General features: G+C 33.3%; 1 protein-coding gene across 1 annotated transcript in view; it reads right to left on the reverse strand.

Moving 5' to 3' along the window:
* The window catches only part of LOC128984212 (serendipity locus protein alpha-like), a 47,965-nt gene that overhangs the window by 21,779 nt on the left and 6,241 nt on the right, over positions 1 to 19,945 (reverse strand). The window contains exon 3 of the mRNA XM_054403511.1: positions 19,408 to 19,548. Coding sequence (XP_054259486.1) covers positions 19,408 to 19,548 — 141 coding nt within the window. The remainder of the gene's footprint in view (positions 1 to 19,407; positions 19,549 to 19,945) is intronic.

Raw genomic sequence — 19,945 nt, forward strand, 5'->3', positions numbered from 1 at the left:
GCATATTTTCAGATGTGCTGGCAAAACTATTATATATTATATAAACCTAATATAATGACATATCAAGAAAATGCAAAACTTATACAGTAAGACATCAGTTAAATTGAATACTAGGCCTACTGTAATAAATAAGGTGCAACACTAACAATAACTAATTTGTAAATAGTGATGTGTTGGTACCTACGTAAAAATTATTCTTGTTGATACCACCGGTTCTAAGGAAAAAACCAGTACCAAAAACCAACGTTTACAGTTAAGAACTATAGTATATCCGACCAATTAAATGAGTTAATCCAAAAATTTACTTAAAGTTCCGAGGCTATTAATTGATCTCTCTTGGTTTTGGATTTTCTGACAAAAAGTTATGACAACCTATTCGACGACGATCCATGATACCGGTACTTTTCCCTACAATACATGGCCTACCTACTTAGGAAATCAAATAAAAATGTAAAAAATCACACAATGTTGTGGTTTTTTAACTTATTTAATTTGATTTCCTAAGTAGGTAGGCCATGTATTGTAGGGAAAAGTACCGGTATCAAAGATCGTCGTCGAATAGGTTGTCATGAATAATTGGGTAGGCCTACGTACCCAAGATACAGTCAATGGGCTTATTGGCTGTATGGTCCAGCGATTGCAGCACATAGCGGTGAGTAGAAACCGAAAGTGACACATTGGAAAAGCGAGTTTAGCATCATCCGTAAACCGGCAAACCTCTGTTATAATAACCCACTGCAGTTATGATTTTTCACTTTACACTTCACATATTTCACCATTGAATGCCATCAATGAGTGAAAACCTTGTTAGTAAGCTATTGGCGACGATGATTTTATAAATGTAAGTTCCCAGCCCTATACAACACTGATTCAAGGTCTTTTTCCCGGTTATCAAATCTTCAGAACAATTTTATACACAAAAAATCTCCAATTTCATTTACGGTTACAATACACATTATTGAACTTTCGATTAATTAAATCCTTTATGCAAGGAACATCGTTTTTAATCTCACTTGGTTTGGATTTTGCTTTCAACACGTTATTGGAAATGTTTGCGGTATTTTGTAAACAACATTAAATGTAAACATATCAGTGACAGCTAGAAAAAATAATCTTGATCCGAACAGCTGTTCGTTATTTCATAGATGATTATGTGATGGACATTGGGAGAAAACTTGACAAAAATCGCAAGAAATCGGGGTTTTAAACATCCGTCATTTTATTTTAAAAATAGTGAGGCCATATTTTAATGGCTAAAGACAATCTTGCCAATCCAGTGAATACATTAAAATGATTTGGATCTTGATAGGTACTCTCGTTTTTCAGGAGAAGGCCGCGTAAAATGCCTCTTGGGCCGTAACAGACAGACCGACAGACAGAAATAGAGATGAGACTTGTTTCGGCTTCTTTAATGTACAAAACGGAAAAATAATTTAAAAATTTATAATTTTGAGCAATGTACAGACAAAACTCTAATTTTATTTATAAAGATTATTGCTTTGTTATTTGTTATTGAATATTATTTATTGTATTCTGTATACATTTCATTTAACAGTTTTCCGTCTTACTGCAACAAAAACAGCCATTTTTTAATGCATGCGTTGAGGTTCTAAAGTAGTATTTGTACTCTCTAGAGAGTAAAAATAATTTTTAGCCCCTTTATAAATATAATTTTAGGGATTAAAAATTAGCTGTTGTCAAATCAGTTGTAAATTTCGATTGTAAACAATCAAATGTATAGAAAGAATCAATCTCTTATATTAATACGTGAGGGCTGTTTTAGCGAATTTCCCTATAGGGAAGTAGCTATTACCGTAGGTCTCATGGTAAGACTTAGGCCCGGGACCGATTTACTTTTTCATTTTAATGTCCCCAGAGGCCAAAAACACCATTCGTTCAAATTTTTATATATGTATATATATATATATATAGGTATATATACTTTTGTGCCCACCCGGTTTGGCAGTCAGTGCGCTGGTAATTTACACGGTGTGGCAGTCACCCGCCCGAAAGCCAGTCAGCTCTCCCATAAGCCAGTCAGGTATGGCTTCCCGTGCACTTTATACGTATGAAAACAGCAAACCGGTGCTGCTGCCTGTGTCGATAAGCGTAACTGCAATACCAATGCGGAGACTGTCTCATCGTGTGTTCTATCGTTGAGTAGTGTAGCCAGTACGGCACCCTATCCTACTTTGTAGCGGTAAAACCCAGCGGTCTGTAACCTTCGTTTACTCCTTGTTACTATTTGTGTTGGGATCGTGATTAACTACGTGTTAATGTTTAAACATGTTCATACTCCAAATAAATATGATGCACCTATAATAAGGATCGTCGAATATTAATTAATTATAATTGGTTGAATCTTGATCCTACCCGTTCATCATCTCATATTTTAAGTTATTTTGATTTTTTTTACCTTCAGTTGAAATTTTAGTCAACTTCTCCTTTATACAATATTTTTTATCCTAGTATTTACAGTGTTTCCACGGACCGGGAACTATACGGATTTTCTTTATCTCGAGAAATATACGTGAATCTTGTCCACTGGAACTGTTTTTTACGCAATTGCGTAACGCGAAGGAGTAACTATTACATATGACAACGATATTATTCTATCTGATAAGAATAACTATGAAACTACACTCGAAAGATAAAATATTTTTATAATAATTTCAATTTTACAAACAAACTATTACAGGAATTATATTTTGGGACGGATGAATGATAAGGAAGCAACAAAAAGTGGTCACGAGTGCAAATACGGGGGGGGGGGGAGGGGGGTACAATTTAACGAACGCTAGAAACGATTATTTGTTTACTTTTCAGATTCCTTATCAAATCTCTCTCTCTCTCTCTCTCTCTCTCTCTCTCTCTCTCTCTCGCTCTCTAACAATGTACAGATTGTGGACTTTACGATTTAAGTTTTCCTGCAATTATTTCAGTTCAATCCCATACCTATCCTTATGGTTTCCTATCTATTATTTTTCAAAATAAATAGTAAAGCAGGTTAAACTATTTTTTATTTTATTTTCTTGAAACCAAACACTCTTTACCATCCGGTATTCTGCAGAGTCAAATGTTTAACACTGTGTTTATAAAAATTGAATGGCCACACAATTTTGTGTTTTATTTTTTTTTTTACTAATAGTAACTGGGATATTTATATATACCAATAAGTGCTGCAAGCTGTAATAAATGCTGCTGATTAATATCAAAATAAGTTATAATTTATTTTGTATAATACATCGGTCATTGAATACAAACCATAATGGGTTTTCTATTTGTAACTTTAACTTGCAAATACAGTAGAACCTCGCTTAACTGGAGTCGCATCATCATGATGCCTATATATTATATAACCTCACAAATCCCAAGAAAATGTTTTATTAACTGTGTTTTTCAGTCTAATATTTCGATATGAACGATATATTTAACTATTTACGGTAATTTTTATGTGCAGTAGGTTCCCAATTATTGAAATATTACAGTTCATTTAACAAAAATAAGATGGAAGCAAAACGGAGAAATATCGATCAGTATCGTCAAGGTCAACCTATACGCTCGCACCTACAGACTGACAATCTTGCACTGACACTGACATACTGACAATCGTCTGCTTCTGTCTGCTGTCACAACACTACAATATTTTGTGGTTGGGTCGTTGGGTGATTAGTAACCATGACAACTTGTGGATGTAGAGAAACCAAAGAAAGAATAGAACAAAGAGAAATAATAAGAGGTGTTTTACATCATTTTTATCTTTATCTTATTTTTATCATTGTTATTATTACCAGAAAGACTTAAGTACAGTACTATGATTTTATGGTGTTTTATGAGTTATTTAATATTTTTATCCCCATACTTCTGTTCTGAAACATCATGTAGTAGTAGCCTAGGATGACTACGGTATCAGTAGTCTTCTAGTCTACATTTTCATTTTGTTTTGTTCTTTACGTGATTTATTGCTGTACAGTAAGCAAGTTTTGTTTTGTTTGAGTAAGCATACGGTGTAGTTTTTATTAGTAAACCATGGTTAATGACTTAACATATCACGGTTGCGCAATACCTATTGTATTTTGACTATGTAAAATGCAAATTTATAATCACGTTAACGTCCATTTATATAGTGTACCGGAACGGCATTGTTCCTGAGTAAGAAACATATAAATATCATATTTAAATTATCCAGAAGTCCTTAGTTACTCACACGGGGAAAAAAGTTTTAGGCCTAAATCATTTGAAACCTGTACATTACATATTTTTGGTCGAGTTTTCGACCACTAGTTAAAGTTAATTGTATTACAACAATCTTTATAGTAAGCAATATAAGCTTGAATCGGACTTATCTGCCTTCAGCTAATCCATCATATGATAGTACGTTAGAGAGTATGCCCATGCTGAAGTTTTACTTATACTTGAAGAATGACTTAATTTAGTACCAAGAAATAAATCACACCCCTTACATACACTGTGCTGTTTTAATGCTGTGTAGTTGATTGCTACTGTATTAACCTGTGATCGCATATTAATTCATTCATTAGGAACGTATTTAAAAAAATACTACTTTTATTTTTTTTTAGATTTCTATGATTTATTTACAATAACAGAAATGTGTAAGATTAAAATAAATTAATGTGTTGCATTGTCCATTTAAAGTTACATCATAGTAAATTAAAATTCCACTGAAACTTAAACAATAAAAGCCGAAATTAGTTATAAAGAAAACACGAGTTTCCTTTATATTGCTTTTACAATCGAAATATACATACTGAGCCACGGCTCGGTCCCCCGGTACTTTTCATTTTAAATATTCAAATAAAGTCGATTATTTTTAATGTTTTATGAAACGTGACATAGCAAATTTCCACGGAACTTTTTTTGTCGGCTACTAATTTATTTTATTTTTTGGTCAGGTTAGTTTAAAAACAGTGGATTCTGTATACAAAAAGTGAAATGTTCTAAATCATATTTTTTTTATTTTTGGCTTATGTACGTAATTTAAATTGTACGAGAGGGGCTTCCCACCGTGCCGGATTGCGCTGTGCGGGCATATTTTGATCCAGTGGCGGGTGTTTGGTGTTTTGAATAAGAATACTGAATTGCTCGTTTTAAGATCGTATCATTACAAATCCTATCATTTTAAGATTTGCTTACACTTACGAGAAATGCATTTTCCATTTGTACATTTCTCAGGTACAAATTTTATGAAATAACGTACATTATTGCGTTGTTTGACAAGTAGCTGGGGACCGAGCTTTGTTCGGGAAACTTTACACTTTGAGAGTATTCCTTGGTCAATGTAATGCTATCCCAAAAATAATAATTTGCGGTATTTTTTTTCTTGACATTTAACTTCTATTCAAATAATAATATCATAGTTTACTGAAATGATGAGATAGAAGAGTTTTTAAAAATTGGTTTGGTTCCCCTAAATGGCCGAAACTATAGAAATTACCCAGTATTTTTCACGCTGAATTCAAAGAAGGCTATTAGTAGTATGAAAATCTTCCCACCTTCCTTCCTTTGAAGTATTAGTCACTGCAAGAACTTGGACTCGCTCCAAAACCAGAACCGAAACGTTTAATTTACCCTCAATTTTTAAAATGTAATAAGTTACAATTTTCTGGAAACTCAGGACACTTTCTGACAGAAAATAATTACGGTTGATCCTTGTTGGTGAGTACCAAAAAGGAACCTTAGGTATAAACATGGTTGTATATCCAAGTTTGGTTGTCCTTGATATTGCACTATTTCATTGACACTGACAAATTAGGGCTAGGCTGCACAATAAGTTAATTGGGAGTTTATTTGATATCTAGTCCTAAGCTTATAGCCATCTTAAGGCAAACATAACCAAAACATAACCACAGACATATAAATATAAGTGATATAAATATAAACACTCATCCTCTGTAGGCCTAAAGCTACCTATCTATATTTTTTTGGGTTAGGATTAGTACTTTTTTGAGAGAGTGTCATTATGTACTGAGCACACTTAGATGATATAGGGTATCAGTGATTTATGAAATTATTTATTTATAAAAAGCAACCTAACGGAGTTACCTTAATGATGCACCCAGTATTTAATACAAAAATTAAAGCTTATGCCTATGTATATTAGTTTGAAAACAGAGTAGAATAAGGCACCTATAATCTAGATTAGGCATTGATTAGTGTTTATAAACTAAACATGGATGAACCACTAAGTCAAGCTACTAATCCAGTTGTTCAGGCTAGGCTAAACTGAACTCTGAAAGCATCCATCTCAAAACGGCCACAACTTAAGAACAGATCCTAGAATTTGATTTATTTTAAACTTTATTTTTCTGAAATAGATAGCTAAACTGTCCAGTGCAATCATCCCACACTGCAAATAGCAACACTCAAACTTAGTTAGGTAAGCTAGTGGTAGGTTACAACTAATTATTATCCCTGTGACCGATTCAGTGTAACATCTGACATCAGTCAGAATCAGACGACATTATTGACAACGACACTCGTCGTGTCGTTTCTTTAATTTACGGTATAATATAGTATAAAACATCTACCATATCCATAATAATGTTCTACCACTGCACCTAAACAGCAGAAAAAAGCAAATCACCAAATTCAAATCACCAAGATTCGCACAATATGACAAATTATTTATAAATTAAAAACAGTATATCTTCTATGCCAGTAGTTAATGCGTGATTGAACTTCAAACAAACAAACAAACACACAAACTTTCACAATATTAGTAAGATAAGATGTATTAATTAAATATTAATTACTAGCTGTGTGCCGGGGATCCTCTAGTGGTCAGTTGAAACCTTCCTAAATAAAGAAAAACTATTGGTTTGCATATTTTCAGATATGCTAGCCAAACTATTATATACAAACAAATACAGTATCTGACAGTTTCAAGTAAAAAAAAAAAATGCGTAATAGATCTATGAGGGGTACACTTCCATATCTGTTGGCACAAACAACTAAATTAGTAATATTGATTATTCGATTGTTTAATTCCATATATCGTTTGGTTAGTTAGGTAAGGTTAACCTTACCTAACTAACCAAACGATATATAGTTAAAATACTATACCTCAACCTCGCCATTAAACATTCAGGTTGGAAATTTCACTATCAAAGGTGCTCTTGGCCTGTCCGTACGGAACACTGAGTTATATGCGCTACCAACTTATGAATAATTGTTTAAGCCTACGAACCCAAGAGATGGATAATTGGTCTGTTGGACGTATGGTCCAGCGAGCAGCACATAGCGTTGAGAAGACACATTAGAAATACGATTTGAGCATAATCCGTAAACCTCTGTTACAATCACCCACTGCAGTTGTCTCTAAACACTTTACACAACCACCATTGAAGTGCCGTCAACGAGTCGAAACCTTATATGTAAGCTATTGGTAACGCTTATGTAAAAAATGTAAGTTTCCCAGGCATATAGAACACTGAGTCAAGGTCTTTTCCCCGGTTATCAACCCAAAACTCGATAGAAATTCTATACACAAAGAAGCTCTATTTTCATTTACGGTTACCCTACACATTATTGCACTTGCGATTAATTAAATCCGTTATGTAAGGAAAAACGGTTTTAATCCAACTTGGTTTGGATTTGCTTTTGAAACTTGATCTGAAATGATTGCGGTATTTGTAAACAATATTCAATGTAAACATATCAGTGACAGCTAGAGAAAAATAATCTTGATCCGAACAGCTGTTCGCTATTTCATATGATGATTATGTGATAAACATTGTGAGAAAACTTGACAAAAATCGCACAAAATTGGGTTTTAAACGTCCGTAAGTTTTTTTTACAAAGTAGTGAGGCCATATTTTAATAGCTAAAGACACTTTCGCCAATCCAGTGAATACATTAAAATGATTCGAGGATCTTGATAGGTACTCTCGTTTTCAGGAGAAGGCCGCGTAAAATGGCCTTTGGACCGTGACAGACGGAAGATAGACAACAACGGAATTGAGATAATAATTGATGATTGAGATAATAACGGAATTGAGATGAAACTTTTTTCGGATTCTTGAATGTTTAAAACGTAAAAATAATCTAAAAGTTGATGATTCTGAGCAATGTACAGACAAAACTCTAATTTTATTTATATAGATTAGTACCTGTGGTGATTTTTATTAGAAATTTATTGAAGTAAATAAACAGCAAAGTTAAAAACCATATGACCAGTGTTTTTATTTAAAAAGTACGTAGGCCTATTTGATTGGCTTTGTTTTCTGAACTAAAATATCTATTTCCTGATCTATTTTTAGTTCCTGTTTTCGAAACATAATTTGGCAAAACAATTATTTATTCATTAAACAACTTGATCGAAAAATAATTTCTAAACATTGGAGGACAATTAAAAAACTTTTGAATTCTAATAAACCTAGCTGCCGTACCTGTGTTTTACATCGGAGAGGATTTTGAAGAGAAAAAGTTTGATACACGTCACATATTTCAAATCCCACTCCAAACACGTCATGTTAATACGTTTACTTCCTTAAATTAAGAATGTCAGAATCTCCAATTAACAGGCCCGTAGCAAAAGTTAAAAGTTTCACAAATCGAATCGTTTCTACCTTTTGGACCGTAAAATCAAAGAACTTTATTGACAGCATTTAAAGCTGACTTCGATAAACATTCTGTTATCTACATTCTTCAAAAATGTAAACATTGTGAAACTTTGGAATCCCATGGGGCGTAACTCAAAGAAAACACGTTAAATGTAATCGGTATATTTGTTAACCAGGTACAGGGCTACCTCTTGAATTGATATAGATAATAAATCGAAAAATAAAGAAATATAAGTTGATTGATTATCGGCTCTTACAAAAGGGTAAACAATCAAGGAACATGATTTAATTAAGTAACCACACATCACTGAGTCTATATCTTCATTCTTTCTTGTAAAAATCGCTTTGATTGTGGCTATATAAAATAGGGAAGTAATATTTCACTGTACAACGAGCTCAAAAAGCTCGAGAACCAGCAATAAGATGGAAATAACCGGCAGAACCTTTAACCATCCACTGGCTCGCTAGTCGCTACGCTACCCCAGGTCGGTCGGTAGCCGGGTAGCCCATCAATGGAACCCGTTAACCTCTCGCCACAAAAGAGACAAGAATTTTGCCTTGTTCCACACGCCTTTGATTGTTTGAGGCGGGAAAACTATTTGTGTGCTACGGCCCGCGCAACACAGGATATTGTTTTCGTATTAGTTGGCCTTTTTCCAAGATGACCGTGACCGTTAACTTATTTTATGGACTCCCTTGGAGAATAATTCAAAACTACAAAGAACATTTCTAATCCCACAGTATACTAGCTATTTAAATTATAAACACTTTGGTGTTTGAAAAATATTTTTGGACGATAAATTTTGCAGCTTTTTGAAATCATCCAAGATGGCCGCTTGCCTCCAAGGACTCAACAATAGGCCTAATTGTGCGACTATAAAGCAATAACTTCCCACCTTACGCTTGCGAATTAGTACGGTACATATTTGTATCCACAGTTGCCAGGACGACTATTAAGACGATCAAAGATTACATTGACATTTAGGTATTTAATCTGTAGAATAGTAATTGTTAAGTAATCTGGAAGACAACTAATTAAAATTAAGTGCGAAAGATGGGTTATGAGAGTGCTCAATGCCTGAAGCATAATCCATTTGTTTGAGGTGCGGATTTTCAAGCTTGTAGAACAAATAAATATCACAAAGTAGAAGGGCAGGGGTGAAAGTGACTGAAGTGACGGGATACCCGGGTGGATTTTCAGTGACTGGATTCCAGTGGTATGCGGTAAAATATATAGTGACTGGCTTAGCAGCACAAATTTTACGTGACTGGCTTTCCCATGCAAATGCGGTGGTGACTGCATTAGCATAGCATTTTTTACGTAATTATATTTTAGTATTTTTAAGAAAAAAAGAGATATATACGTTCAGATATGTCTAGGCTTAAGATATTTACCAACATATATTATATATATATCATAGTCTTGAAATATATTGGGGGGTGCAACTGACTGACTTCCAGTGTATATTTTATGTGACTGGCTTCCCGGGCGCGGCCGTGTATATATATATATAGATTTATATATATATATATGTGTCCGTGAACACGATAACTTGAGTAATTTTTATCCGATTTTGATGAAATTTGGTTTGAAGGTGTAAGGCGGGATAAACTTGAATCGCGATCCAGCATGATCGGACCATGGGAACAGGGTTTAATGGGGGGTTTTATGGGGTAAAAATTGGTTTTTCTCACTTCTTACCCTCAAAACACAAAATTTCCCAATTTTTCTCTAAACCTTCTTAAAGAGCTTAAAAAAACAAACAATTCAGTATATCAAAGTGTTTTTGTACGGTTATTGGTTACGGAGAAAACTAAAAAAATGATAAATTTAAAATTCCCATGTTATTCTTATGGAGAATATTGTAAAATGTTGTAGTTTGCTTGTTTATGGATATATTTTGATCAAACTTGGCAAATTTATTTATTTTATAGTAAGCTATCAATATTTTACTAAAAACACACTACTTTATTAGTTTCCTTGTAGCAGCAAACCTAGGTACTCGTTAAACCTAATGTTATTTAAATAGATCAATTGAAAATCAATTCGGCCAAATGGAAATTCGCTTAGACGGCAGGTTTGCTGCGGCGGGGGTATTTTGTGAACACTACTCCTCCCTTATTATTTCTGGGCCAATTTCAAAGTTTAAGGTGTCAAAAGATTCGGCCCAATTTTTAGTTTTGCATTAAGGTTTTAGAATTTGAAAGTTCCTACCCTTAAGGGCGCGAGACACTTTTAAAGGTCGGGTTTTCACCATAAGAATTACATTGAACAAATTTAAAAACAAAAAACAGCTGTATATAAAAAGAAACTCTCCAGCTTCTTGGAAGAAAATATTAATATTTGTAAAATTCAGGAGGTTATAGACGAATCCAAACAGTATATCAGGTTTGTTGGAAGAACAGAAAATTTCTCGAGTTTAAAGAAGAAATATTTAAAACAGGAGGAGGTTAAGAGGAAATCTTAAATGTATGAGAAGAATAGAAGAGAGGCCTGGTCTCACAGTAAGGAATCCAGATACACAATCACTTGGAGAGATGAATAGTTTTTACAAGTTCTGCTATCCAACTTATTTTGCAAGTATAGTATAGAAATCATGAAGAATATACAGATCATGTTATCACAGTGGTAATAAACCTGCCTAATGTCAGATCAAATGAATACATGCAGGAAATGTTTACTCGTAACAGCTATAAGTCGGGAAACATTTGTATAAAACAATAAAATATTATCAAAAATTATGACCGTTATTACTGCAGTTTTAAATAATGCCTGTATAATAACGGTACTTGGCAGTTCGATTTTGAGCTCTAAGAAGCTAATAATTTTCAAAAACAAAATTCTCAGACGAATATATGGCCTAATTGAAGAAGAAGGAATTTGGAGGATCAGAACAAATAAAGAATTACATGAGGTCTACAAAGATCAATTTTGAGCAACAGACACACTAGTTGTAGTTAATTGTTGCCTTATTGTAAACAGTTTGACATATCGATAGTATAATGTACAGTACACCAACACAATTGTAAATAGACGAAACGATTGAATCACTTACTAAAGAGCTGCTTGTTTCCATCAGCAAATTTAATTGAAAACTAGTGAGAAGTCATTTTGAGGGGTTCTTTAAATGAAAACTATTTTAGTTTTATATCATAGTTTGTTCAAATAACGGTGCAATATGACAAAAAATATAGTTCATCACACGGGCAAATGTGTCTTTTCAACCCTCGCTCATTTTCAGACCTCGGCTTCGCCTCGATCATAAGACTTGACTTCAGGTCAAAAAGAGACACTTTAGTGCCAGTTTTTTTTTTTTTTTTTTTTTTTTTTTTTTTGTCCTAGGACGCTAGGCACGAGCCTGGGATTGTTTTTCACATTACTTCAGGCTAGACCTAGGGGTTGCGGCATTATCACTTGGATAAAATCCATTGGTGACTTGGCGGGGATCGAACCCGGGACCTCACGGACCGAAGTCCCGCGCTCTAGCCACTACGCCAGCTCGCTCCCCATAGTGGTGCTCGCATTCATAGTGCCATAGTGATGAAATATACTATTATTTACAGAAAAATACCCCCGCTGCAGCCAACCTACCGTCTAAGCGAATTTCTATTTGCCTGGATTGATTTTAAATTAATCTATTAAATTAACATTTATGTTGAATGAGTACCTAGGTTAGCTGCTACGGGGAAACTAATAAAGAGTGTTTTTTATTAAAATATCAATAGCTTAGTATAAAATCTATAAATTTGCCAAATTTGATCAAATTATATCCATAAACAAACAAACTACAACAATTTACAATATTCTCCATAAGAATTGTTTGTATATTACTTACTTACATATTAACTTACAAGTCTTTGTTTAAAATAATTTGTTTAACAGATGTTGTCAATAATAATTAAGCAATTATATTGAATTGTAAACAGTTATGGAATAAAGAGAAACAACTTGAATGTTAAAAAAATACTTTTTACTTTTTATAAAACTAAACATGGCGCAGTCGGTAAAGATTTGATTAAGAATAATATCAGAAGAATATACACGGAAATGGAATTTAACAAACCGGATATCCTAAGCCTTGAAGGCAACTTGGAGGAAAATTTTAGGACATTTAAAGAAGAAGTGGAGATATATTTTATAGCCACTGAAACCGAAAAGAAACCTTACTCTATACAAGCAGCAAGGCTTAAAAACCTACTAGGAAAAGAAGCATTGAAAATTTATAAAGATTTCAAACAAGATGAACCAGAAACAGTAAAAACGATATTAGAGACACTAGAGAAGTATTGCACGCCTAGAAGGAATGAAATCATGGATATTTATAAGTTTTTCAAAAGAAAGCAGCAACAAGATGAACCATTTAATAAATTCTATTCGGACCTAAAAAATTTGGTCAAACCATGTAAATTTGAAGAACAGGAGGAAAAACTGTTGAGAGCTCAGATAATACTGGGATTAAGTTCAAAAAATGTCCAAGAAAAACTTTTGAGAGAAGATTTAAAATTGGAAAAGGTAATAGAAACCTGCAAAACAATGGAGTTAACCGAACAAAATATGAATGAAATCAATGAGAAGAAAGAAGTACTTCAAATTACAAATATTCATGATGAGAAGAAAGAAGTTCATCAAGTAACTAAAACCTTTGCTGGAACACGTAAGTTGGAGGAGAGGAATCAAATGGAACAAACAGGTAAAAGATGTTTTAAATGTTACAGATGTAATGGTAGTCATGGAAAACAACAATGTCCAGCTTGGGGTAAGATTTGTAGTAAATGCAAAAAGTCAAATCATTTTGCAAGTGTGTGTAGGACAAACTTAAATATTCTTTCTAATGAGAAATGTAACGAAGTAGGCTAACTGATCAAAGTAGTAGTTCTTTTGTGCCTAATTGCCAAGGCTATGAGATTAACACAGTTTGTGTAGTTGATTACATTGGTAATCAAGAAAAAGCTTGGTATAAAAATGTTAAAAGTTGAAGGGTTCAATGTAAGAATGAAACTTGATACTGGGTCTGAAGTAGACATTGTCCCATATTCCTTTGTAAAACTAAATAAACTACAAAATATGATGAAGAAAAACCTAAGCAAACTAATTTCATTCGGGGGGTTTCAAATTTTGAGGGCACCTTTTGGCCTCTCTTGTGTACCTGAAATATTTCAAAGATTGGTGCACAAATATTTCAAAGATATTAAAGGTCTTTCAATCTATTTCGATGATTTGTGCATTGCTACTGATACTAAAGAGGAAAATGATAAAATTATAAAGCAGGTAATGGAAAGAGCAAAACAGTATAATATTAGATTTAACTATAGTAAAATGCAATACTGTGTTAATAAGGTAAAGTATATTGGTGCTATATTCAGTGAACAAGGGATGCAACCGGATCCTTCAAAAAATAGAAGCAATAAAGAATTTTAAAACTCCTACATCTAAGGTAGAATTACAAAGATTTTTAGGTATGGTAAATTACATCAGAAATTTCGTCCCTAATTTGGCTTCAATAGCATCACCTCTTAGAGATTTACTAAAAAAGAATGTTCCCTGGCAATGGTATGAACATCATTCTAATGCTCTTGAAAAAATCAAACAATCACTTTGTAGTAATCAGGTCTTAGGGAATTTTGATCCATCTCTTCCTATTGAAATACAATGTGATGCTTCACAGGATTCTGTAGGGTGTTGTTGCATGCAAAATGGCAGGCCTGTTAGTTACTTTTCTAGAAGTCTGACCACAGCAGAAGTTAATTATGCTCAAATTGAACAAGAATTATTAGCTATTTGTTTTTCGTGCAAGAAATACCACAACTATATATATGGAAATGAAAATGTAACAATTTTTACTGACCATTTACCTCTTTTGTCAATTTTTAATAAGCCATTGTTTAAAATTGTCAATAACAGAATAAGAAGACTTAGACTTAAATTAATGATATACAGTTTTAAACTAAAATATTTGCCAGGAAAAAACATGCATATTGCAGATTTTTTATCTCATAATGGTATTAAAGATGAGGTTGAATGGTATGAACCCTTAGATGGTATTGTGCATTGTATTGAATCTTCTGAAGTGAAGTTTAGTGATAAAAGACTCAAGCAATTTAAAGAGGAAACAAGAAATGATGATGTTTTAAACAAAGTTATACAATTTAGTAAAACCCAATGGCCAAAATCTGTTAATGATGGTGACCTAAAGACTTATTTCAATATGAGAAATGATGTAACTCATCAAGATGGATTACTCTATTTGAATGACAAACTTATAATACCAAGTAAACTGAGGAAATTTATGCTGTCACACCTGCATGAGACTCATCTGGGAACAACTAAAATATTGAAAACTGCCAATTTATTTTTTTACTGGCCAGGAATGTCATCAGACATAAGAAATACAGTATCTCAATGTTCTATATGTATGAAACACCAACGTTCAAAATTGAATGAACCTTTAAAAGCTCACAGTGTTCCTCAAATACCCTTCATCAAGATTGGAGCTGATATTGCGGAATATGCAGGTAAATACTATCTTGTAACTGTTGACTTTTATTCACGTTGGATTGATGTATTTAAGTTGAACAGTAAAAACAGCAATACAATAATTGGTAAATTCAAAGAGCTATTTAGTCGAAATGGGATCCCTATGTATTTGGTGGCTGATAATCAACCATTTAATAGCTATGAAATGAAACACTTTTCTATAAATTGGAATTTTACAATAATCACATCAAGTCCTCACTATCCAAAAAGTAATGGACTAGCAGAAAAGGCTGTAGGAATTGTAAAGAAAATGTTACGGAAGAGTGCTGAAAGTAAACAGGATTTTGAACTCTTATTAAATTATAGAAACTCACCTGTTGCAAACCTGGACTATTCACCTTCTCAGCTTTTAAACAGCAGACACATAAGATCAAAACTACCTATACCAAACAGTTATTTACAGCCTAAAACAGTTTCTTTTGAGGTACATGAAAGCATAAATGAAAACAAAAGGTATCAAGAACAAATGTATAACAGATCAGCCTTGAAGAAAGAAGATGAATTCCAAGTGGGAGAAGAGGTTTTAGTACAGGATATTAAAACCAAATTTTGGAATCCTGGTGTGATTTTTAAAAAATTACCCGAACCTCGTTCTTATTTGGTAAAATTAGAAAGTAATATTGTTTTAAGAAGAAACACACATCATATAAGAAAAATTAAATCTATGTTAAAAAAGAAGGACAGTCAAGACGGCTAAAAAAGGGAGATGTTTGTATATTACTTACTTACATATTAACTTACAAGTCTTTCAGAGTTCATTTTCCTACTACTGGATATTGAAAATTTTAATAATAAAATAAACAGTTACCTTGTTCAATATCCTTTGGTGCTATTAGATGACGACCGGTTTCGTGACGACAATCACATCATCAGGTCAATCCTCGTAGAACGATTCGTTATAATAAATACATAAAGTTTTTACCGAACACAAGACGAAAACACATTATATTTACAAAATATTTACACACAGAAACCATCGCGATGCGTGCACGCTTATGTCGCTTTTGAGTCGCGGCCGGCTCGACATAAGCGTGCACGCATCGCGATGGTTTCTGTGTGTAAATATTTTGTAAATATAATGTGTTTTCGTCTTGTGTTCGGTAAAAACTTTATGTATTTATTATAACGAATCGTTCTACGAGGATTGACCTGATGATGTGATTGTCATCACGAAACCGGTCGTCATCTAATAGCACCAAAGGTTATTGAACAAGGTAACTGTTTATTTTATTATTACAAGTCTTTGTTTAAAATAATTTGTTTAACAGATGTTGTCAATAATAATTAAGCAATGATATTGAATTGTAAACAGTTATGGAATAAAGAGAAACAACTTGAATGTTAAAAAAATACTTTTTACTTTTTATAAAACTAAACAAGAATAACATGGGAATTTTAAATTTACAATTGTTTGAGTTTTCTCCGTAGCCTAACCATACAAAAACACTTTGATATAGGCCTACTGAATGATTTGTTTTTTGGGCTCTTTAAGACAGTCTAGAGAGAAATTGGTAAATTTTATGTTTTGAGGGCCAAAGATGAGAAAAACCAATTTTTACCCCATAAAACCCCGTTCCCATGGTCCGATCATGCTGTTTCGCGAACTCATTCAAGTTTATCCCGCCTTAAACCTTCAAACGAAATGTTATCAAAATCGGACAAAAATTACTCAAGTTATCATCTGGACGGACACATCTTACTAATATTATAAATGTAAAAGTTTGTGTGTTTGTTTGTTTGTTTGAAGTTCAATCTCGCATTAAGTACTGGGCAGATTGGGCTGAAATTTGGCATGATGATAGCTCACATTCCCGATCAACATATAGGCATATTCTTATCTCAAAAATCCTTTCGGGCTCCGCCCCAGTGGCTCTGTAGTTCCCCATGTTAACCTTATGAGTATTCATACTTAAAAGAATTAAAGAATTTAGTCAGCTGTTTCAACTAAAAAAGTTGGTTCTATGATATGCAAAAGCATTAAAAAGTTATAAGATTTACCAACAGGGTGCAGCACTATTGTTTTTCGTTTTGCATTTATGAAAACAGTAATTTGAACCAAGCAGCAACAAAAAACTGTGATATGCAATGAGAACTGTCAAAGTAGGATTGTTTACAGTTATGTTTATGTTTTTAATTTCATGAATAATTTGTGATATTTTTTTAATGTTCGATTAATTATTTTTCTCTATTGTTTAGGTGAAGTGGTAGAACATTATATGGCTATGGCAGATGTGTAATACAATAGTATAACGTAAATTTCAAGAAGCAAATTCTATCAAACTGTATCCTCCCCCATTGAAAACGCAAAGCCTGAGTATAACTGCAATATGCATTTTATACTTATATGCCAAACCTGTACGAAGGACGGGTACTCTGCTAGTATATACATATATATATATACTAGCTGGCCCGACAGACACCATCCTGTCCCAATGTGGTTTTATCTTTTATGTCAAATGCTTGTTCATTTTCCTTTCAACTCATACCACAAAAATGCAATAGAAATTCTCCTAAATATATTTCTACGATACTTGTTTTTAAAAAGGTATAATCAGATATGTGACTGGCATATGTCAACTGATTCATTGAGAAGATTGTTTGATTTCCAAAGCCTTACATTGAGAAGGGAAGTTTTAGCATTGATTTTTCTGTATAAAATCCTAAATAACAAAGTTGATAGTTTGTTTTTGTTGAGTAAGATTGCTTTTTATGTTCCTCGTAATAATTCAAGATCGTCAATTTTATTTTTTATCCCTCATTGTAACACTGTTCAATTTTACAGGCTAACGTTTATTAAATGTCCACAATAATAAAATAGATGTTTTTTCTGGACACTATTAAGCAGTTTAAATTTAAGACAAACGCTTTGCTTACTTAATGTAATCCATCCCTTTAGATTTGCAGCCAAAATAAGTGAAAGTTTCAACACCGTTGTCCATTATTATTAACTTGTATTCACTATTTTTTACTATTATCATCACTGGTTTTGTATTGTCTATTTATGTGCACTTTTTTTTCTTTTTTTTTCCTTCACTTTATGTAATAATATTGTATTATTTTTCATTATAGCTGTTTTGGGTTTATACCTGTAGCTATTGTAAATTCTGTATAAATAAATAAATAAATTTTCAAGATGAGCTCGTTCGCATCGCTCATCGCATCCTGGTTGAAGTTTGTTTGCTACGAGCTCGTTCGCTGCGCTCACTTGCCTTCAGGTTTAATTTGTATGCTACGCTAACTCGCCTCCAGGTTGAAGTTTGTTTGCTACGCTCAATCACCTTTTGGTTACAAATTAGCTGTTGTCATAAATAAAAGAACATACTTTAATTGACTTACTGTCCAAATTTGACATGATTACGGTTAGCGGCCTTTGAGTTCTTCCTCCCAGAAGGCAGCGATGTCAGCGAGGATTGAGTTGAATGGGTCGTCGCCGCTAGCTGCCACATGTACTCCGCCAAGAAGGTATACAGCGCACTGCGGTGGTTATATTATGTTAGGTTCGGTTAACGTAAATATGTTTGTAAGACTTTCCTTGTTTGTTATGAATCGAGCGATACCAGATGAGTCACCACTCAGGACCCTGATCCAGATACAGGTGTGGTGACAGATGATGCGCACAATCCGGTCAACAACCTGACCTTGGCCTACCTGGAGGGGATTCGATGGACGAAAGTATAACTCATCTGGTATCGTTCGATTCATAACAAAACGAGGAAAGTCCTACAAACATATTTATGATAACCCAACCTAACATAACCCCCGCAGCACGCTGTATAAGGGTGGCCCCCGGATAATACCAAAGTACCGCATTGGGATTGAAAAACGTCTCCTTTGTTTACAATTAACATGCGATTACAAATGCATCATTACTTTTATTCTACTTTTAATTCTGTTGATAGAGTGTGTTTACTAATAAAAAAATTATTTAGATAAAATTCTGCTTTCACTAACGCGATATAAAAATTAATAACTTACAATTTTCAGAGCTGCTACGTGAAGGATCATTTGATTTGATCATTTGACAATACTTTGTTTTATAGATTTTAGCTTTTTAGGGACTTATGTCCCTACATGTCACTATTATGTATTAGATAAGGACTAATTAATGTTTCTGACCAACCACCTAATTAAATGTTTCTTCAAGCAATATATACAGAAAAGATATGTGTTCTTTTGGTCGCAGGTAACTTGAATATTTTCCCATAACTAATTAGAATACAAACTATTTTATATTTTAAAGTGGCTACTATTTTAACTTTTGATTAGTTAGTTTAGTTTAGTTTAGTTTACCTGCAAGAAAAGCCTGAGGATGGCCAGATTGACCCTTTCCTCCAAAGTGACAAGATGGTTGAACATGGCATCCGTCAGGTGAGAAAGTTGGTTTGAATTAGCTGAGCCTTCATTCACCAACTGAGAATTCATTTCCAAAATCTGTAACCAATTGATGTATTTACAAATATTAGCAACATTTATAATCTAAGAAGTATAGTCTTAAATAAATAAATAAATAAATGAATAAAAATGCCTTTATTTGCGAGCGTCTTTCAGTACAAGAACTGTTTTACAAAGTAACTCATGTCAATATAACTAACTTAAAAATATACAAAAATTATTATACTAAACAATGTGTATGACAAAACAAAATTATATGTAAAAGTCTCTTAAAGCCTAGAGTTAATATAATTTGGAGCAATAAACCAAACTTGCATTTCAGATACTAAAAATTACAATAAAATTTTGGGAATGTTGCTGGAAGTCAACAGTCCCGGAAGATCAAATAATTTAAACCTGTGCCGCTAGGTCAAAAACTACAATGTTTGCAGTGTCT

This window comes from Macrosteles quadrilineatus, unplaced genomic scaffold (assembly GCF_028750875.1).
Source record: "Macrosteles quadrilineatus isolate MER2022 unplaced genomic scaffold, UCM_ALF_1.0 Scaffold_2__2_contigs__length_208266976, whole genome shotgun sequence".
Taxonomy (NCBI): Eukaryota; Metazoa; Arthropoda; class Insecta; order Hemiptera; family Cicadellidae; genus Macrosteles; species Macrosteles quadrilineatus.